The sequence below is a fragment of the Meles meles genome, chromosome 8 (assembly GCF_922984935.1).
Source record: "Meles meles chromosome 8, mMelMel3.1 paternal haplotype, whole genome shotgun sequence".
Classification (NCBI taxonomy): Eukaryota; Metazoa; Chordata; class Mammalia; order Carnivora; family Mustelidae; genus Meles; species Meles meles.
In genome coordinates, this window is record NC_060073.1 from 71665482 (window position 1) to 71689143 (window position 23662).

The 23662-nt window shown below is 36.9% G+C and overlaps 1 protein-coding gene across 5 annotated transcripts in view; it reads right to left on the minus strand.

Annotated features, from left to right (window-relative positions):
* The window catches only part of DLG2 (discs large MAGUK scaffold protein 2), a 1573258-nt gene that overhangs the window by 1378455 nt on the left and 171141 nt on the right, over positions 1–23662 (minus strand). For 2 of the 5 annotated variants that reach the window (XM_046015628.1, XM_046015626.1), the window contains exon 1: positions 6320–6629. The exons of the other annotated variants lie outside the window; for them this stretch is intronic. In XM_046015628.1, coding sequence (XP_045871584.1) covers positions 6320–6361 — 42 coding nt within the window. In that variant the 5' untranslated portion in view covers positions 6362–6629. Of the gene's footprint in view, positions 1–6319; positions 6630–23662 lie in introns of those variants that run through there. 5 annotated transcript variants of the gene reach the window in all.

Below are 23662 nucleotides of genomic sequence, written 5' to 3' on the forward strand. Positions count from 1 at the left end.
GTAAGATTTTTATTTAGTTATTTTTAGAGAGAGACAGAGTGTGTGTGCACGAGTCTGGGGAGGGGCAAAGGGAGAGGGAGAGAGAAATTTAAGCAGACTCCATGCTGAGTGTGGAGCACCACTTGAGATCATGTGACCCATCACATGACCCATAAGATCATGACCCGAGCCAAAAACAAGAGTTGCACACTTAACTGACTGAGTCAACCAAGTGTCCCTACACTATGCATTTTACTTCACCTTTTTAACTGCCCGTTCACCTTATTAGCATTTAAATTCTATAAGGATAAAGATTATTGTCTGATTATTGTCTGTTTTATTCCACCCTATATTTTTAGCAACTAGGTCAGTGCCTGACACATAATAGATGCTCATTAAAATTTGGTGACTGAATGAATATAGAATCAGAACAAAGCCTCATGTCCTGACTCTTACCATCATTTACTAGAAGGAAGCAAAGAAAAGGAATGGTAAAGTCATACTACGCAAAACATACATAATTTTACTGTTTAGCTAATTCCTTACCTTATTAAAAAAAAATTTGAGGTGTCTGTGATACAGTGGTTATAGTTCTACACTACACTGCCTATTTAGGAAGGTTTCAAAAGGGTTTATAGTAGAACAGACCTGAAGCTATCTTCATAGGCACTTAATATTTGTGTGACATCAGGCAAAGTCTGTTCCCTAAACTTCATGAGGATGATTCTTTTATCATAGGTCACTGGAAAGCACTTTGAAAAAATATGTACTAAGTTATTGGTGAATCCAGGCCTTATACTAAGAGCTTAACAAATTATAGCTATCATTGCTATTGTTTGCGGTTCTAGTTTATTCTTTATCAATTAATTCCTTGTACTATTTTTTAAAGTTTTGTTTTAAAGAGCCTCATTAGAAATTATAAATTCAATACATTGAGTAGGCTTTAGGTATTATAAACCTAACATACTGAGCAGGTGCACACCATTTGGAGGCCATAACATAAAGGCCCAGTGAGGGACTAATATATTATTGGCCTCCTAAAAGAGATAATTATTCCACTGAAACCCTCAGAGGGACCACTCCTGATTTGGATGAGCCATAGGTGTTACACAAACTGTCCACACATTCTGATTCATGACTCCAGGCCCTGCCTACAACAAAATAATGTGTTTATTAAAAGAATCAATATGTGGGATGTATCATGAAATCTAGCTGAGAGTAGGCATCAGTAGCATAAGGAGGTAGAGTTTCTGCAAGTTCCCCTTTCAATCTGTCTATCTATCATTTTTTAAAAATTTCTACATACAAACTACAAGGGGAAAAAATGAACAAAATAGTATATAGCTCCTGTCCTCAAATTGCTTAAAATCTAATTGCAGTGAGGGCAATACCCAAACATAATAAAAATTACCTAGCAATGTAAGACATTAATGGCAAAGTGATGGCATAAGGCAATATAAGATTTATTGCCATGAATGATGTAAAAATTGCACTCATTTTGATTCTTAAATCAAAGAAGGGATAAAGTAAGGGAGTTATGTGGCTGTACCAACCTCCTGTAAGAGAGATACCCTGTTCCATTTCTTAAAGGAAGAACAGAATTTAGACAAGCATGACCCTATATAGAAGTGATTCCCATTGCAGGAAACAATTTTAGCAAATGCTCAGGGGCAGAAAAGGGTGCAGTGTTTAGAAAAGAATGACTTCATTGAGTAAACCTAGTAGAAATAAGCATGATGAATGTCTGAATTGTAGAATGGTTAGGCATCCAATAAATTGTTTTAGTTTGAGTTATTGATTCCCTCCAACTTAGCTATATGACCTGGCTGTGCAGATCTGTGAGAGTGACTGAATGCAAGTGTTTGTGATTGCCAAATCCAGTATTTAATTCCAAATATGACTTTAAAGTCTATGGTTTTCTTTTTTCCTTTCTCTCAAAAAAAAAACCTTAAAAAGTGTTAAAATAAATTAATCTGGGGGAGAACTGAGGAATAGAGAAATCTGGTATTCAGTTAATGCAATCATCTAACAAATATTTATTCAGCATGTACTATGTACTTGGCATTGTTCCTGATGCTGTTGATACAGAGACTTGAAGAAAACAAACTGAAATCGTTGTTTCTGTGGAGTTTACAAGCTCATATGTGCATGTAGGGTAGTGATGGTGATAGTAGTGGGAGAGGGATATTATATCTGAATGTTTCTCATTAATTACTAATTTCTTTTAATTGGGCTCAATTCCTGGAATTTCTTAACATATTTTTCCTGAAAGCAAGTTTGAAGTCTTACCCCTATAGTGGCCTCAACTTTATCAGTTATGAATTAAATTGATTGAGTATTTATTATATTCTGAGACTCTGTTACAGTACTTACAACCCTTAGCTTACATAATTCTTATTATTATTAAGAATTACATAATTCTTATTATTATTGAACTTTAGGTAGATCAAAAATTTTTTGTGCAAAAAAGCTTCTAAGCAATCAGTGGGAAAGATTGACCCTTACATAGTTCTTTTGGAATCCCAAAACCTATACTTTAAAATCATTTTGATTTTAAACTTTTTCTGAAAAGTTCTTATATTTACTATTAAGGAATTTCAAAAACAGAAGAGAATTCTTGAATCTATGAGGTAGGTGGCAGGATATAGTATAATGAGAAGGAAAGCAGTAAACTAGGTCAAGAGGTCTAAGCCCTACATTAAGTCTGCTTCTGATACACTGTGGAAAAGAGGAACTGGCCATTTCCTTTCTCTATCTTAACTTTCTTATCTGTGAAATGGATCTAATATTTGCCATTCATATTTCAGAGACTGTGGGTTTGTGAGTATATATGTATGTTTATAGCAGCAGGATAAAAGGGGGAAATAATGAGATGAGGAACATAAAGCTACTTAGAAAGGCACAAGGTTATCACTTGGATGTAAGTTATTATCAATATCATTACTTTCAAAAGTAGAGCCATTTCTAAGGACAAGATGATATGGACATCTGGTACAACAAACTTCTTATATATTTTCTAATCAAAGAGGTACATTTTGTACAACATAAACAATTTGAGATGATGAGTTATTATACATCTTTATCATGATCACATTGCCCCTTTTTCCTTGAGCTGTCTCAGATTAAGTTGTTCTAATCATATTCTTTAAAAATTTAAAAGATAAATTCAAGCACATAGGATATGAATGTTTATTAGACTCAAACTTAAAGCTAACAACAACAACAAATCCACAGAATATAAATAATACCCTTTGTTTACAAGTTATCATTTCTTTTCCTTCATGAGAAAGTTCTCCTTCCAGAAATGGGTGGCAAAATAACACAACTTCTAAGGAGTTAGACTGTGATGATCACTCAGTCAATTCTCACAGCACTGGCGTTAGCTCCCATTTATTTGTTTTGCCCTATTAATTCACTGTTCAGCCTTGCAAGACCCCATGCTCCATCCACTGCAAACCATTTGCAGCTCTCCAAAGTGTTTTGCTTCTCAGTACCATGTTTTTGCCATTCCCTCTACCTGGCATGCCTTCCTCGCTCTAGGCTGCTTGGCAAAACTCCATTAGCTCTCAAGATTCAACTCAAAGGTGACTTCATAGTGAAACCTTTCTTGACCAGCCCGTGTAAAATTGGTCAGTGTTCTGTTTTGTTTTGTTCCTACAATATCCTGCATAGACTTCCATTACGAGTCCTGTAATATTTCAAACCACTTGCTTGTTTGTATGTCTGTGTCCTTTCCAAGATTGGAAACTTCTTGAAAGCAAGGACTGTTTTCTATCAATCTTAGTTTCCCAGACTCTAGCTTGGTGCATAAATCATAGTTGTCCTTCAAAATTTTTTGATAGATGAATGAATGAATGGTGACCCATGAGTCATATTCTGAGAACTGTAAATTGTGTGTGTGTATAATGTGTGTACTATATATACATTCACAGTCCATACATACTAGAAATAGAGACACACATACATAGCGCATACACACAGCACAGCATTAATGCCCGTGTTACATAAAAACACATATGAAATATAATAAAATATTCCACTTTCAAAAAATTCTTTTGACTATACTATATTATAAATGTCCAGTTAGCAAAACAATCATTGTAAAACAAAAGATTGTAAAGTTTGAGGCTAATTCTGTGCAGAAAAAAAAATGAATAAGAGGTGTTTCTATTTTTTGAATCTTAATCACCTTAAAGTTTTGGGTCACTGTAACACCAATCATGTTATATCATGGAAATATAAGAAGCTATATACTATGAAAGGGACTTTACCAGAACCAAACAAGTAAGTAATTCAAGGCACAAGAGAAATAAAATCAAATACTTTAAAATGTAATATGAAATAAAATAAAAATTAAAAATAAAATTATTAGATAAGACTTCATTGTGCCAACTTGATAGAATATCAGACCACAAGTGAAATGTAAACTCTTTTGCAAACCTTGCTATCTCAGAAGGAAAAGATAACCCTAAAAGAAAATGATGCAAGAAGGTGCAAGAACTAATTATTGAAAGGACTTAAGCATATGTAAAGTTGAAGTTCAATAATCCAAACCGAGGTTTTATGTGTTGTATGTGGCAACGTGCATGTTCTGAGCATCTACTGAAGCTTTTTTATCTCAGTACAGACTAGCGAAAGTACTAAGAATTTATTATCTAAAAGTCATCTGAATTAAGATACTATTTGTAAAACTCTTTCATTCCTTTGCTTATGAGTTTAAGTGAGAAAAAATTACAGCACAACCCGTAAAGATCACACTGATAGTAGTCAAGAGTTTAAAAAAAAAATGGATTTCCCAAAACCCATATTAAAGGAACTTTGGGCTCAGGTTTTCCTGCACTTCTGGAATATGGCAATGAACTATAAAAACAATTGTTATCTCTTAATCTAAAATATGTATGAAGATTTCTCTGGGGGGAAAAATACATTTCTCCTTCAAAAAAGATGAGAAAAAGATGAGGAGGGAAAACATTTACAATTCATTGAGCTTACAAAACAGTGCATGCCATACCCCATAATAGGAATAGGAATGGATGATGGAGAAATCCAAGCTGACATTTGAGCACATTCTAGTTTTTTAAATACCTCTTTCCATCTCTTTTACTATATCCATCATATGTACGGGAAAAAACTGATTGCTGAAGTTAATCTTAAAAGTAGTAAAAAGTAAATTCTGTAGAACTCTGCAAAATCACCCACAGAATGCTGCCAGGCTGTAGTTGTAAAAGAATTGGTCATCAAAACACAAATTCTACCTGTTTGAAATTCAAATAGAAAACAAAAAGGCTTACAAAAGAGTGAGCAACAGGGAGCTCATTGATAAGACTTGTAAACACAGAAAACAAAACTTTCCTGCCCAGACACATTAAAATACTGCCCCAGTAAAAAAGGGGAAACACTTTACATTGACATTTTTTTTTTAAAGATTCTTGTTTTAGGTATTAAGTCTTAACTGCCTTTATTTATTTATTTATTTATTTATTTTCCCTGAAAGGCAATCAACTTTCCTTTTGGGCTTCCTTCAATAAGATATACAAGTTCACAAAGCTAACAGAGGACGTAATTCACTTAAATTATGCAACAGGAATTCCACAGCTGGCCTGTCTGTCTGGCTCAGTGCTGAATGAACAGTGTCAGAAAACCTCTCCAACAATAATGCCGTCCTTCCTGACAAGGGGTACATCTCCCAAACTTGGGCTCAACTTTGGAGGCTCATTAGCTGCCGCAAGTGAATGTCAGCGGGGTGACAACGCTGGGGCAGGGGCGCCCACGCAGCCCAAGCAACCAGCCCACCCAGAGACGAGGATCCGGACGATCAATACCACCAACTTCCAATGATAACAATTTGTTTATACGAACAGGATGGTCAGCTATCCCACAGATCACATTCTAATGCCATAATAGCCACTAAATTTAATCCCCAGCGCGTACTCAATTAAGCTGCACGAGCACAGGCAGCTCACAGCACTTTTTCAGAGAAAGACTTTAAATCTTAATTTAAATCATGCTGTATAATAGCTTTTTTTAACCTTCTCTGATTTCTTGGTTCTGGCCTACCTAAATAATTGTCATCTTTTCCTCCCCCAACTCCACCCCCCAAGTGTGAGCGTGAACCTGAATTACAAATAGTTAAACCTGAAGGTCACTTCCCAGCAGCGTTCCAACATGCTCCCCCAGCGAGGCTGCTCGGCAACAATAAAACAAAGCCCTTGCAACCACCTGTAATAATCTGCCTGCTCAGCCAGCAATCCGAAAAGTCCTGAAGCTACACAAGGTAGACATTTTCTGCAGCTGGTTTAACATGTATATTGTGCCCAGTTGCCGGCTCGCCTCCTCTTACCTTCACGTTAGTCCGGAGTGCACAGTAACATGCAAAGAACATTGCAGTAAATAAGGAGCATATGGACCGGTATTCAGCTTCTCAGCACAGCGCAAGCCCCACACACACGATCCTGGGCATGTGCTACTAAGGAGCATCCGTTCCCTCTGTCAGTTTGAAAATGCATTGATCTCTGTTTTCTCTGACTACGAAACGACATGTCTTGAAGGCACTGAGTGAGAGCTCAAAATCTCTTCATTGGCTATATATAGCATTGTGCCCAGTAATTTCAATTAGCTGAGAATTCAGCATCTGAAAGTTAAGACTTCAGTTGCTTTTCCTTCTAGCATTTTAAATCACTGGGTTTAAAAAAAAAAAAAAAAAAAAAACGGGAGGGGGGAATGAGCTCACTCAGGAAGGAGGGGGGGAAAGGTGAAGAATGAAATTTAACCAATGAGTTACTTATATTTCTGGAAAGCCCCGGTATTATCCTATTAGATACTTTACAATGGGACTGCACTGGGCAGACTCTAAATGAAGAGGAAACCCCTTTCCCTTTGGAGGTTTAATATGGGCTCTGCACTAGATTCCAGGCTATTCTGATGCAGCACCCTGTTTGGCAAATCCTACAAATCACTGCAAACACATCTCAGTCTGCTTTTTCGTGTGGAACAGGACCAAGACCAAAGGATCCCTGTCTCCTCAAGTCCCCTAAAATGTAAGCGGCGTTCCCCTAGGGTGATCTGTGGATACATGCCTGAGAAATACCACCTTCTCTTACTTCCGTGTCCTGTAATATCTGTTACATCTTCCAGGGATGGCTAAAGTTGCCAGGCTTGCTAACAAAACACTGCATCTATTTTTCCCCAAAACTAAGCTTTATTGGTAAATTACAATCAATAATAAAGGATGGGATTGAAATGAAGATAGAAGATTCCAGGAGATAACATAACTGTAGGTTCAGTAGCTACTGCTGCTGAATGTAACATGTTCAGCTGGCTCTGTAAGGATAAGAGCAAGAGAGAAAAATAAAAGCTTCTGCCCCCATGAATCCATAAGGGGAAAAAAAAAAAAAACAACTTAATTCAAGAACATCGTCAGATCCTACTGTCTGTTGTCATTCCAGTCAGGCATCTGATGCTGCAAATTAACTCAATTTTTACTGAGCCAAAAGGACAAAGTCCAATTTAAGGTTCTAAACTCTTATTTCCAGCCTTAGAAAGCCCTAATTCTCAGCTAGAATTCTGAAGCTATCTGGCGAAATGCAAGCAGAAAGGAACAGTTCTCACTGCAGCAAAAATAGTGGGAGGAAAAAGAGTGGTTATGTCTTTGCCACGACGTTCCCCCATCAGCTTACAGCAACAGGGAAGATCAGCATAACTCACTAGAAAAAGCTGCAGTGACTTTTAGGATTTTTCTTTAACATGTTTTGCATAAGGCCCCTCCCCTCCGGAGCCCGCAGTGGTGCTGAGGCACCGTCAGAGGCACTGGGCATTTCTCCTGGGCAATGAGGTGAGGCAGCTTCAGGAGGAGCAAGGTATTTAAGCAAGAGAAATTAAAGGAAGAAGCAAATCAGGATTTTCTATTTCTCTCTTAATGACAAGCATTCAGAAAGTGTCGTCAGTTCTGACTAAATAGCTATTTTGGGCTGTCATTGTTTGTGCCTTTTTTTAGGAAGGAAAAAAGGCAATCTTGTCTTAAGCTGGAGATTCTCTAGCATCGTAAGAGAAGGCAGCTCCTTAATTTGATTCCCAGTTCCGTCTGTCATATGAGTCTAAGTAATTACAAATTGTGAGCACTTGCAACACAACCAGGGACTTCCAGGACATTCAAACAACAACATGGAGGGCCAACTCTCATCGTTCCACAACTTTTATAATGGCTTTAAGTGCAAAACCAAGCATTTCAGTTCATAACACTTTCCTCTGCTGAGGTCACCACAGGTCACATTTCCTGCAGCACTTCCTGATCAACAAACCCAAACATTGCAACTCAATGCTACAGAAAACGGGGAATTTTAAAATGCATTTCTCCCTGGGGGGTTCAGAAGATTTTTAAAAACCATTTTTTCAACTTGTCAATAAGTAATGCTAGTTTATGTTTTTGTTTTTGTTTTTGTTTTTTTTCATTAGGGATCGTGGTTGGGGGGAAGCAACTTTATAGCTTTTTTAAAAAAATTATTATCTCAATAGACCCTAGGGTATTTAGATGGCCCAGGAGAGATAGAAAAGAGCTGGGAAACGTTACAAATCTCAAAACAGTTCATAGGGAAGGATTAAGTAAAAATGAAGTTACAGGTGAAAAAGCACATGGAGATTTCCCTGCCAAGGCATTCAGGGAGGCTTCTCACAGAATTTCAGATACAGGGTGTCTGGGTGGCTCAGGGGGTTAAATAAAGCCTCTGCCTTCGGCTCAGGTCATGATCCCAGGGGGAGACTTCTTCCCACCCCCACCCCCACCCTGCCTGCCTTTCTGCTTACTTGTGATCTCTGTCTGTCAAATAATACATAAAAACTTTTTTTAAAAAAAGAGAATGTATGTACATTCTAAAAGAAATACTCTTAGACTTGCAGATCTGCTTAAAACTCTCACCTACGCTTACCCATCCCACAGCATCCCAGTATGGAATGGACCTGGGCCATACCCGTAGATTTACTGCTTAAATTTCCTAATCATACTAGGATAGCTGACTTACTTTTCTCATTTTACAGATACAAGAAAAGCACTAACTACAATGACAACGTCCCACTGAAAAGTGTTTCCTGTTTTTAGGCAGCGTTCAACAGGACAATGTACCTGCTGAAAGAGTAAACATTTGCTATTGCAGAAGGAAACAATAACTGGCTATATATTTATGAGAAAGCACAGTAAATTTAGGCTCCAATCCTCATGAGCCAGGAGTCCTCGAAAATTCCTCCCACATCAGGTCCTCTCTTTTACCATTTATAAAATCACAATGTCTAAAATGCGGGTCATACTTAATTCATAGTGTCACTGAGAAGATTCAAGATGAATCCCATCATCAAAATAGTCTGGATAGATCAAAATTTAAGTATAAAAATTGAAGTCATAAACATATTAGAAGAAAACAGATTTGGTTTTGGCTTTATATAATAGCAGAGGAGAGAAATCTGAAGCCATATAAGGAAAATAAACAACTGTGACTATATAAAAATTTTAAAATTCTGTTTGGCTAAATTGTAACAATGACAAAAGACAGAAGGGGAAAACAATGCATTATATTCAATAGAATATTTCCTTAAGATACAAAGCATGTTCATAAGTCACTAAGAAAAAAATATGAACATGAATGAAAAAAATAAGTAAAGAACATAAAGTGGTAATTCACGAAAAGACCATGAAACACATTTAAAACGCTTTACCTCCTTCATACTTAGGGAAAAACTTAAAAATTAGAAAAGATTTTTAAAGTTGATATATCAAGTACTAATGGTGAAAACTTTGGGAAAGGTATTTAATCTATCAAATATTTTAAAAGACACATTCTCTTTGATGTATTGATTCAACTTCAACTCCCAGGAATTAATCCCAGATAGATGTAGATATATATAGAGAGAGATACACACACACACACACACACATACATATACAGATATATTATAAATACCCATTAATGCAAAACTTACTGTAAGATTATCGTTTATCTATACCATGGAATATTATACAATTATTAGAAAAATATAAGGTACATGTACATATGCTTATATCAAAAGATATTAATGTTACATAAAAGCAAGGTTGTTGAAGAGTTCGTATAGTATGAGCCCATAGTTGTATGTATATTTATATGTAATTGTGGCAGAGGGGTGTGTGTGTATCTGTGCACGCATGGGTATAAAATTTTGGCAGTGTTGATCATTGGGAATTGAGAAGAGGCTTAGGAAGGGAAATCAGACATTACCTTTCATTTTTCCTTTTATATCTTCTATATACTACAGTGGCCTCACCCACAATGAACTATTTATCCAATATCCTCTCTCGGTAAATGAGAGAAATAAAGATACAGGAAGGGACCTGTGAGGGGATCTGCCTTTTATTGCAAAAATGAGAACTGGTTAGAGATGATCATGACACAAGGGATAGAAATGTACCGATTCTTAAGTGATGTTAGCTCCTGAGTACCTGCTGCAGTGTGACATTGTCCTAGAATGCATGTAATTCTAGAGTGTAATATATTGTTCTTAAAGCATGGCCTTTAACACAAGCCAGCAACTTTATTTCTTAAATTAAAAAGTGGCTATCAAGTAAACTTGATTTTAGCCAATTTTTACCTTAAGCACTGAATTTAGAACCTGACACCTACAGAGAGTCCGTATCTCTTTCTCTCTCTCTCTTTTTCTTTACAATGAACACTGCTGTAGCTTGAATGTTTGTGTTCCCCCAAAATTCCCATGTTGAAAACTAATCCCCAATGTAATGGTATTTGGAGGTGAGGCCTTTGGGACATAGTTAGGTCCTCGGGAATGTGATTAGCATCGTTACAAAAGGAGGCCCAGGAGGCTCCCTTGCCCCTTCCACCATATGAGGACACAGTAAAAAGGCAGATATCTATGACCAGAAAGTCAACTCTCACCAGATCTGTGGGCACCCTGATCTTGAACCTCCAGCCTCCAGAACTGTGAGAAATAAACTTCTATTGTTTATAAGCCAGTCAGTTTACAGTATTTTGTCATAGCAGCCCAAATGGACTAAGACAAGCACGTAACACTTTTTTATTATAACCTAGTTTCTGTAAATTTTTTTAATATTAAAGCAATTTGTAATTATAACTTGTTAATAATAATGACAGCAACAATGTCAGTTAATATGGACAAATAATTCATATATCTGGATGAAATTCTCAATTATAAAATAAGGAGGTTGTACTATCTAATTCTTTCTTAAAGGCAGAGTAACTTTGGGAGGTTTGCTTGGTAATTTGTTTTATTTAATTAGGACAGATAAGATGTGTTTAAATGTTAAGGATCTACTAGGTTGTATTCCAGACCAATTAAATCAGAATATCTGGAGATGGAATCAAGGCATCAAAATTTTATAAAGATCCCCAGGTGATTATAATGTGCAGCTACGATACAGAATTACTTACAGCAGGGTCAGCTGCTGATTCTATAAAGGGCCAGATAGGGAATATTTTATACATGCAAGCCGTACAATCATTGTTATAACTACTAATTCTATTACAACTACTCAACTTTGATGTTGTAGTGAGAGAACAGCCATAGACATTACATAGTGTGTTCCAATAAAACTTTATTAATAAACATTAAAACCTGAATTTCATATAATGTTCACCTGGTGGAAATACTGTTCTTCTTTTGACATCTTTCAAATATTTAAATATGCAAAAACATTTTTTAGCTTGTATTTTGTGTATCCCTACTCTGGAATCTCAAGCAGTGGTTCTCAAAGTGTAGTCCTTCAGTTAACAGCATCAGCATAAGCTGGGAATTTGTTAGAAAGCAAAATTTCAGGTCATACCCGAGACCTACCAAACAGAGCTCAAGAATCTCTGTAAGCAAGCACCCCATGTGATTTTCATGTAAGTTAAGGTTTGAAAACTTCTGCTTTAAAGCAAGAGAAGAAACTGAGAGCTAAGGCTCCCACAAAAGCAGGAAGCCATAGACTCCAGAGTATAGATAGAAAAATTAGCCTTAGATGAGAAATAATACAGAAAATAAAGAGAAAATGACTGCAGGTGCATGTGAGATCATTCTAGAGTGGAGACTCAAGCCTGAGATAGAGGCCAGTTGAGCCAGGGGCCATCCAACTAACACTTTAGAATTTAATCCTTTTCCTCTTAGAAACTCTAAAAGCTCTTAGACATTGGAGTAAAAAACCAAAACAAAACAAACAAAAAAACCACAACAGCTTGGCTTTAAATTCCTTTTCTGCCACTTACCAGTAGCATGACCTTGGGCAAGTTACATAACCTCTCTCTGAGACAAGAGTATTCCTCTGTAAAATAAAGAAACCTACTTCACAGGGACGCTGTAATGACTGAAATAAATAAGGTGTGCAAACGGCTTGACCTAGTACCTGGTACGTAGTAAATGTAAGTGGCAGTTTTTATTGTTAAGAAGGCTGAAATGACAGGGAAAGAAGAAATATAAAAAGACGTTTTCATTACTCTTGACTAACTTCTATCTAGAAGATACCCTGTAGGAGTTTGTAAACCTTGGACTTTCCTAGGATATCCAATCAGCCCTGAAAGGGATTCTCTGGAAATTTGGTTATCTCATTATAACCTCTGAACTGATTTCATATCATTGGAATTCCTTATATCTTCCTTGTTGTTTTTCTGAGATAATACTTAAAATTTTAACTTAAAAATTACAAAGCATGTCAGAACTTGTCAAGATTTTGCACGAAAGTATCCCCCAAAGCAGAAGGGAATGCATTTATTACTCTTGAAGGACAGGAACAAAATGGAATTCTTTAATGTCTCATTTGTTATCTTTAAAATTCACATAAATGCTAAATTCAAGTTGACAATATCTCTGCATTTGTTATAAAGTAATGTTTTATATTACTTACTGACCATTAGATTTAATAAGCTAAGAAGACTGTGCGCTGTATAGCCCATGGCTTTAAGTACCTCTGACATATGTACTGCTTGTGTTTGCTTACGGGTATCCTTGCTTCGGTTCACAAAGTAGAAATAGACCCCATCTAATTCCTGATCTTCACATCAGCCTTGAAGGTATTGTCAGCATCCCTTTGTATCCAGTGAGAATACAAGTTTTTCCCCCTATATTTTCTTCTAGGAGTTTTATAATTTCTGATCTTATATTTAAGTATGTAATATATTTTGAGTTGATTTTTATGTATGTTGTGAAATAAGGGTTCAAGTTCATTCTTTTTCATGTGGCTATTCAGTTTGCCCAACACTATTTATTGAGCAGACTATCCTTTCTCCATTGTGTTCTTGGTGCCTTTGTCAAAGATTAGTTGACCATATATGCGAGAGTTTATTTCTGGGCCCCTCTGTTATGTTCCATTGGTCTATTTCTGGTTTTTATGCCAGTATGATACTGTTCTGATTTTTAGAGCTTTGTAATAGTATTTGAAATCAAGAACTGTGATGCCTTTAGCTTGGTTCTTTTTGCTCAAGATTGCTTTGGCTATTCAGGGTCTTTTGTGGTACCAAGTGAATATTAGAAATGTTCTGATTTGTTTCTATTTCTATAAAAGATGCCATTGGAATTTTGATTCATATTAACTGAATCAGTACATCCCTTTAAATGGTATGAACATTTTAACAATATAAATTCTTCCAATCCTTGAACAGGGAATATCTTTCCATTACTTGTGTCTTCTTCAGTTTCTTTCACAATGTTTGTAACTTTCAGTGTACAGATCTTTCACTTCCTTGGTTAAATTTATTAACAAGTATTTTATTGTTTTTGATGCAATTGTAAACAGATGTTTTCTAAATTTCTTTTTCAGGTATTTTTGTTAGTGTGTAGAAATGCTGCTGATTCCTGTATGTTGATTTTGTATCCTGTAATTTCACTGAATCCATTGATTAGATTTCACAGTTTCTTGGTGAAGTCTTTAGGATTCTCTCTATATAAGATCAATTCATCTGCAAAGAAAGACAATTTTACTTCCTTTCTAAATAGATGTGTTTCTTTATTTTCTTGCCTAGTTGTGTATGCTAGGACTTCCAGTAGTGTGTTGATTAGAAGTAGTCAGAATGGGCATGCTTGTCTTATACCTGATCTTAGAGAAAAAGATTTCAGTTTTTCACCATTGAGTATGATGTCAGCTCTGAGCTTATCATTTTTGACCTTTATTATGTTGAGTCACACTCCTTCTATACCTAATTAGTTGGGAGTTTTTACCATGAAAGAATGTTGAAATTTGTCAAATGCTTTTTTCTGCATCTATTAGAATAATTACATATATATTTTGTATATATATATATTTATATATAATATATGTATTTATATATAAATATAAATATATAGAGAGAGAGATAGAGAGTGAATAATTTATATATATATATATAAAATTGAAGTATAATTAACATACCATGTTATATTTGTTTCAGGTATATGATATAATGATTCAACAATTCTGTACATTACTCAGTGCTCATCCCAGTAAGTACACTCTTAATATCTTTTATCTATTTCATTCATTCCTCTACCCAATATTAATTTTTCCAATCCATGAACATTGGTTATCTCTCCATTCATTTGTATCAATTTTCATTCAATTAGTGTGGTGTAGCACATCTTGATTTGTGCACACTAAACTATCCTTGCATCTCCAGGATAAGTCCCACTTGATCATGGTATATGACCTTTTAAGGAATTGATGAATTCCATTTGCTAGCATTTTGTGACTTTTTGCATCTGTGTTCATTAGGGATATTGACATATAACTTTCTTTTCTTGTAGTCTCCTTGTCTGACTTAGGTGTCAGTGTAATACTAACATAAAAATGATTTTGGAAGTGTTCTTTCCTCTTCAATTTTCTGAAAGAGTTGAGAAAGATTGATATAATTCTTCTTTAAACATTTAAACATTTAAAACAGTGATATCATCTGTTTCCAGACTTTTCTTTGTTGGAATATTTCTGATTACTGATTCAATTTCCTTAACTTGTTCATTAGTCTGTTCAGAATTTCTATTTCTGCATGATTTAGTCTTAGTAGGTTGTATGTTTCTAGAAATTTATCCATTTTTTCTAGTTTATCAAACTTTTTTGTATAATTGTTCAGAATAGTCTCCTATGCTCTTTTATATTTCTGTGGTATTAGTTGTAAAGTCTCTTGTTTCATTGCTGACTAAGTAGTTGAGTCTTCTCTCTTTTTTTTTTTTTTTTTTTTTTTTTTTTTTTTTTTTCCATTTTATTTATTTTTTCAGCGTAACAGTATTCATTCTTTTTGCACAACACCCAGTGCTCCATGCAAAACGTGCCCTCCCCATTACCCACCACCTGTTCCCCCAACCTCCCACCCCTGACCCTTCAAAACCCTCAGGTTGTTTTTCAGAGTCCATAGTCTCTTATGGTTCGCCTCCCCTCCCCAATGTCCATAGCCCGCTCCCCCTCTCCCAATCCCACCTCCCCCCAGCAACCCCCAGTTTGTTTTGTGAGATTAAGAGTCATTTATGGTTTGTCTCCCTCCCAATCCCATCTTGTTTCATTTATTCTTCTCCTATCCCCCTACCCCCCCATGTTGCTTCTCCATGTCCTCATATCAGGGAGATCATATGATAGTTGTCTTTCTCCGATTGACTTATTTCACTAAGCATGATACGCTCTAGTTCCATCCACGTCGTCGCAAATGGCAAGATTTCATTTCTTTTGATGGCTGCATAGTATTCCATTGTGTATATATACCACATCTTCTTTATCCATTCATCTGTTGATGGACATCTAGGTTCTTTCCATAGTCTGGCTATTGTAGACATTGCTGCTATAAACATTCGGGTACACGTGCCCCTTCGGATCACTATGTTTGTATCTTTAGGGTAAATACCCAGTAGTGCAATTGCTGGGTCATAGGGTAGTTCTATTTTCAACATTTTGAGGAACCTCCATGCTGTTTTCCAGAGTGGTTGCACCAGCTTGCATTCCCACCAACAGTGGAGGAGGGTTCCCCTTTCTCCACATCCTCTCCAGCATCTGTCATTTCCTGACTTGTTAATTTTAGCCATTCTGACTGGTGTGAGGTGATATCTCATTGTGGTTTTGATTTGTATTTCCCTGATGCCGAGTGACGTGGAGCACTTTTTCATGTGTCTGTTGGCCATCTGGATGTCTTCTTTGCAGAAATGTCTGTTCATGTCCTCTGCCCATTTCTTGATTGGATTGTTTGTTCTTTGGGTGTTGAGTTTGCTAAGTTCCTTATAGATTTTGGATACTAGCCCTTTATCTGATATGTCGTTTGCAAATATCTTCTCCCCTGGCCAGACTCATCAAAAAGAAAAGAGAAAGGACCCAAATCAATAAAATCATGAATGAAAGAGGAGAGATCACAACTAACACCAAAGAAATACAGACAATTATAAGAACATACTATGAGCAACTCTACGCCAACAAATTGGACAATCTGGAAGAAATGGATGCATTCCTAGAGACATATAAACTACCACAACTGAACCAGGAAGAAATAGAAAACCTGAACAGGCCCATAACCAGTAAGGAGATTGAAACAGTCATCAAAAATCTCCAAACAAACAAAAGCCCAGGGCCAGATGGCTTCCCAGGGGAATTCTACCAAACATTTAAAGAAGAACTCATTCCTATTCTCCTGAAACTGTTCCAAAAAATAGAAATGGAAGGAAAACTTCCAAACTCATTCTACGAGGCCAGCATCACCTTGATCCCAAAACCAGACAAGGATCCCACCAAAAAAGAGAACTACAGACCAATATCCTTGATGAACACAGACGCAAAAATTCTCGCCAAAATACTAGCCAATAGGATTCAACAGTACATTAAAAGGATTATTCACCACGATCAAGTGGGATTTATTCCAGGGCTGCAGGGTTGGTTCAACATCCGCAAATCAATCAATGTGATAGAACACATTAATAAAAGAAAGAACAAGAACCATATGATACTCTCAATCGATGCTGAAAAAGCATTTGACAAAGTACAGCATCCCTTCCTGATCAAAACTCTTCAAAGTGTAGGGATAGAGGGCACATACCTCAATATTATCAAAGCCATCTATGAAAAACCCACCGCAAATATCATTCTCAATGGAGAAAAACTGAAAGCTTTTCCATTAAGGTCAGGAACACGGCAGGGATGTCCATTATCACCACTGCTATTCAACATAGTATTAGAAGTCCTAGCCTCAGCAATCAGACAACAAAAAGAAATTAAAGGCATCCAAATTGGTAAAGAAGAAGTCAAACTATCACTCTTCGCAGATGATATGATACTATATGTGGAAAACCCAAAAGACTCCACTCCAAAACTGCTAGAACTTGTACAGGAATTCAGTAAAGTGTCAGGATATAAAATCAATGCACAGAAATCAGTTGCATTTCTGTACACCAACAACAAGACTGAAGAAAGAGAAATTAAGGAGTCAATCCCATTCACAATTGTACCCAAAACTATAAGATACCTAGGAATAAACCTAACCAAAGAGACTAAGAATCTATACACAGAAAATTATAAAGTACTCATGAAAGAAATTGAGGAAGACACAAAAAAATGGAAAAATGTTCCATGCTCCTGGATTGGAAGAATAAATATTGTGAAAATGTCTATGCTACCTAAAGCAATCTACACATTTAATGCAATCCCTATCAAAATACCATCCATTTTTTTCAAAGAAATGGAACAAATAATCCTAAAATTTATATGGAACCAGAAAAGACCTCGAATAGCCAAAGGAATATTGAAGAACAAAGCCAAAGTTGGTGGCATCACAATTCCGGACTTCAAGCTCTATTACAAAGCTGTCATCATCAAGACAGCATGGTACTGGCACAAAAACAGACACATAGATCAGTGGAACAGAATAGAGAGCCCAGAAATCGACCCTCAACTCTATGGTCAACTAATCTTCGACAAAGCAGGAAAGAATGTCCAATGGAAAAAAGACAGCCTCTTCAATAAATGGTGCTGGGAAAATTGGACAGCCACATGCAGAAAAATGAAATTGGACCACTTCCTTACACCACACACGAAAATAGACTCCAAATGGATGAAGGACCTCAATGTGAGAAAGGAATCCATCAAAATCCTTGAGGAGAATGCAGGCAGCAACCTCTTCGACCTCAGCCGCAGCAACATCTTCCTAGGAACAACGGCAAAGGCAAGGGAAGCAAGGGCAAAAATGAACTATTGGGATTTCATCAAGATCAAAAGCTTTTGCACAGCAAAGGAAACAGTTAACAAAACCAAAAGACAGCTGACAGAATGGGAGAAGATATTCTCTCTTTTTTCCTTACACTTTTTAGAGTTGTCCATTTTGTTTATCATTTCAAAAAAACAGCTCTTAGTTTTCCGGTCTTTTCCCTTGCTTTTCTAGTCTTTGTTCTATTTCTGCTCTCATCTTTATTTCCTTCCTTCTGGAAACTTTGGGCTTAGTTTATTTTTCTTTTTCTAGTTTGTTAAGGTGCAAAGTTAGGTTATTTATTTGAGATCCATCTTTTCTCTTACTGTAGACATTTATTGCTGCAAACATCTTTCCTGAAACTTCATTTCTTGTATCCCATAGTTTTTGGTATGTTGTGTTTCCATGTTTCTATCTTCATTTGTTTCACAATACACATTTTTTTTTCTTTTGATTCATTCTTAGACCTTTTGTTTGCTTTGGAGTGTGTTTAATTTCCACATATTTGTGAATTTTCCACTTTCCTACCTGTTATCGATTTCCAGTTTCATACCGCTATGATTGGAAAATATTTTTGACATGGTTTCAATCTTCTTAAATTTCTTAAGACTTATTTTGTGGCCTAATATAAGATCTGTCTTGGAGAATAGTCTATATGTGCTAGAGAAAAACATACATTGTGCTGCTGTTGGATAAAATGTTCTGTATATATCTGTTAAATACATTTTGTCTAAAGTATAATTCAAGGCCATTTTCCTTATTGATTTTATGTCTAGATGATCAATTCATTGTTGAAAGAGGGGTAATAAAGTCCACTACTATTATTGCATTGCTGTTCATTTTCCTTTTTCAGATCTGTTAATATTGACTTATATACTTATGTGCCCCAATGTTGGGCGCATACATATTTATAATTGTTGCATCCTCTTGATGAATTGATCCCTTTATTATTATATAATAATGCTCTTTGTCCTTTATCTATTTTTTTAAAGATTTTAAAATAAAATCTTTAATTTTTTTTTTTTTTAAGGGGTGACTGAGTGGCTCAGTCATTAAGCATCTGCCTTCCGCTCTGGTCATGATCCCAGGGTCCAGGGATTGAGCCCTATATCAGGCTCCCTGCCTTCTCCTTCTCCCTCTGCCTGCTTCCTCTGCTTGTTCTCTCTCTCTGTCAAATAAATAAATAAAATCCTTAAAAAAGAAAATTTTAAAAAAATTAAAGATTTTATTTATTTTTTTGACAGAGAGAAGGTGAGAATACAAGCAGAGGGAGCAGCAGGGAGAGGGAGAAGTAGGCTCCCACCGAGTAGAGAGTCCAACATCGGGCTCGATCCAGGGACCCTAGGACCATGACTTGAGCCAAAGGCAGACACTTAACCAACTGAACAACCAAGGTGCCCTTTTTATTTATCGTCTTTTACTTAAAGTCTATTTTGTCTGATAGAAGCATAGCTACTTCTGTTTTCTTTAGGTTTCCATTTGCATGGAGTATCTTTATCCATTTTTATTCACATTGAGCCTATGTGTGTAAAAGTGATGTGAGTCACTTATAGGCAGCATATACTTGAGTCTTTTCTTTCTGTTTAGTTCATTCAGCCACTCTGTATCTTATAATTTTAGAATTTAATCCATTTACCTTTAAAGAAATTGTTAATAGGTAAGGACTTACTGTTGCTGTTTTGTTAGTTGTTTTCTGACTGTTTTATAATCCTTCTTTTCCCTTCTTGCTGTTTTCCTTTGTGATTTGATTTTTCTGAAGTGGTATGCTTTGATTCTTTTTTCTTTATCTTTTGTGTATCTACTTTAGGATTTTGTCTTTAGGTTACCATGAAGCTTAATAAAACATCCTATAGTTAGAGTAGGCTATTATAAGCTGATTATAATTTAACTTTGCTTGCATACAAAAACTCTACCTGCTTACTTCACTGCCCCCTCCACACACTAGTTTTTGACATTGCAATTTACATCTTTTTATATAGTGCATCCATTAACAAATCATTGTTGCTATACATATTTTTAATACTTTGTCTCTTAACTTTTATGCTGTAGTTAAAAATGATTAGCACATCCCCATTACAACATAGAGTCTCCTGAACTTGACTAAATATTACCTTTTGCCAGTGGTTTTAAAATTTTTTATATGATTTCATGGTGCTAATTAGTGTCTTTTCATTTCAACATAATGAACTCTCTTTAGCATTTCTTTTTTTTTTTTTATTTTTTTTTATTTTTTTTTTATTTTTATTTATTTATTTATTTATTTTCAGCGTAACAGTATTCATTCTTTTTGCACAACACCCAGTGCTCCATGCAAAATGTGCCCTCCCCATCACCCACCACCTGTTCCCCCAACCTCCCACCCCTGACCCTTCAAAACCCTCAGGTTGTTTTTCAGAGTCCATAGTCTCTTATGGTTCGCCTCCCCTCCCCAATGTCCATAGCCCCCTCCCCCTCTCCCAATCCCACCTCCCCCCAGCAACCCCCAGTTTGTTTTGTGAGATTAAGAGTCATTTATGGTTTGTCTCCCTCCCAATCCCATCTTGTTTCATGTATTCTTCTCCTATCCCCCTACCCCCCCATGTTGCTTCTCCATGTCCTCATATCAGGGAGATCATATGATAGTTGTCTTTCTCCGATTGACTTATTTCACTAAGCATGATACGCTCTAGTTCCATCCACGTCGTCGCAAATGGCAAGATTTCATTTCTTTTGATGGCTGCATAGTATTCCATTGTGTATATATACCACATCTTCTTTATCCATTCATCTGTTGATGGACATCTAGGTTCTTTCCATAGTCTGGCTATTGTAGACATTGCTGCTATAAACATTCGGGTACACGTGCCCCTTCGGATCACTATGTTTGTATCTTTAGGGTAAATACCCAGTAGTGCAATTGCTGGGTCATAGGGTAGTTCTATTTTCAACATTTTGAGGAACCTCCATGCTGTTTTCCAGAGTGGTTGCACCAGCTTGCATTCCCACCAACAGTGGAGGAGGGTTCCCCTTTCTCCACATCCTCGCCAGCATCTGTCATTTCCTGACTTGTTAATTTTAGCCATTCTGACTGGTGTGAGGTGATATCTCATTGTGGTTTTGATTTGTATTTCCCTGATGCCGAGTGACGTGGAGCACTTTTTCATGTGTCTGTTGGCCATCTGGATGTCTTCTTTGCAGAAATGTCTGTTCATGTCCTCTGCCCATTTCTTGATTGGATTGTTTGTTCTTTGGGTGTTGAGTTTGCTAAGTTCCTTATAGATTTTGGATACTAGCCCTTTATCTGATATGTCGTTTGCAAATATCTTCTTCCATTCTGTCAGTTGTCTTTTGGTTTTGTTAACTGTTTCCTTTGCTGTGCAAAAGCTTTTGATCTTGATGAAATCCCAATAGTTCATTTTCGCCCTTGCTTCCCTTGCCTTTGCCGTTGTTCCTAGGAAGATGTTGCTGCGGCTGAGGTCGAAGAGGTTGCTGCCTTTAGCATTTCTTAAAAGGCTAGTCCAGTGGTGATGAACCGCTAGGTTTTTGTTTTGTTTTGTTTTGTTTTGTTTTTAATTTAGGGAATTCTTTCTCCTTCCTTCATTTCTGAAGGACAGTTTCACTGGGTAAAGTATTCTTAGTTCTGAGGTATTCTTTCACCGCATTGATTTCACCATCCCAATCTCCCTAGCCATCAAGGTTTCTGCGTTTCTGCTGAGATATCTGACAGCTTTATGAAGATTCCCTTGTATTAGCCAAGTCTCTTCTCTTGTTGCTTTCAAACTTCTCTCTTGGTCTTTGATTATAATGTGTTTTGGTGAAGACCTCTTTGGGTTGAACCTTCTGGGGATATTAGAGCTTCATATACCTGGTTGTCTAAATCATGCCCCAGATCTGGGAAGTTTTCAGTCAGTATATCTTGAAATAAGCTTTTTTCCTTTTCCTTTTGCTCTCTTCTGCTATTCCTATAATATGTATATGGGTCTTCTTTATGGTATCCTACAAATCCCGTAGGTCTTCCTCATACATTTTTATTCTTTTTCCTTTTTGTTCCTCTAACTGCATAATTTCAAATGACATGTCCTCAAATTTATAGATTCTTTCTTCTGCTTGTTCATGTTTGTTGTTGATATTCTCTATTGCAATTTATATTTCATTCATCATTTTCTTCAGCTCCAGAATATATTAGCTCCTTTTTAAGATGGTTTATCTTTGTTGAGCTCATTTTGTTCATGTATTGGTTTCCCAGTTTTGTTGAGTTGTCTATCTGTGCTCTCTTTTTTTTTTTTTTAAAGATTTATTTATTTATTTGACAGATCACAAGCAGGCAGAGAGGCAGGCAGAGAGAGAGAGAGGAGGAAGCAGGCTCCCTGCTGAGCAGAGAGCCCAATGTGGGACTCGATCCCAGAACCCTGGGATTATGACCTGAGCCGAAGGCAGAGGCTTTAACCCACTGAGCCACCCAGGCGCCCTATCTGTGCTCTCTTACTGCTCACTGAGTTTCCTTAAAATAATTATCTTGAATTATTTTTCCGGTAATTAAAAGATATCCATTTCTTTGGAGTCAGTGACTGTAAAATTATCAGTTCCTCTAGTAATGTCATGTTTCTTTCTTCCTTTCTTTATTTTTAATATTTCTTGTGGCCTTGTGTTGATGTCAGAGTTTTTAATGAAAAAGTCACCTGCTCCCAATTTCGCAGACTGGCTCTGGTGCAGAAAGAACTTCACCTATAGGTGAGTGTGATTAGGCAGCAGCCGAATGGTGTGTGGCAGTTCTGTCTCCAGAGAAGGTTCATCTCTATAAACCTGTAGTCTCTATTAGCTGAGAACAACATCATTGAAAATTATAGGGGTCCTCAGTAGCCAAAGCTGTAGGTGTCTGAAGTGGTGGTGAATGTTATTGGGGTCTTCAATGGTGATGGCTGCCAGGGTCCGCCTGATTTCTTTTTCTTCCTTAGGGGATGCCATAACCAAGGGAATACCTATCTCTGGGCTCCAGGTCTAGCTCATGGGTGCATTCGCACTGGCAGTGGCACTGGTGTCACAGATATGAACACCTGTGGAGTGGCTGTGGAGTCAGGTTCTGAAGAGCAGCATGTGTGCAGCAATTATGTCTCTAGGGTCTGGTGTGTAGACACAACTGTTAAGGCAGTGATTCCAGTTTCTGTAGTTCAGGAATTTACGGATCAATTATCGATGTACAGGCACACATGGAACAATAGCAACTCTGTGGTAGGGGTGCAGGCAAGCCTGAGGTGGCAATGTCTGGTGTCCGAGGTGTAGGCATGTGGTGTGGTCATGAAGCCAGGGTCTGAAGCATGGGTGTGCATACAGTGGCTACAGCTCTGGGTTCTGGGGCATGTCCAGAGTTGGAAGAAATGGCAGACCTGGTCTTTGACTGGAGCAAAAGCAGCTCTTTCTTTTTGTGCACCTATTCTCCATTATCCCATTGTATTGCTGCATTCCCTTGATTAGCCTTGTGAGTCCTCCCAGGGCTATTTTCATTCTTGGATAGCTATCTAATTATTTTTGTATAGGGACAAAGGCTGGTATTTCCT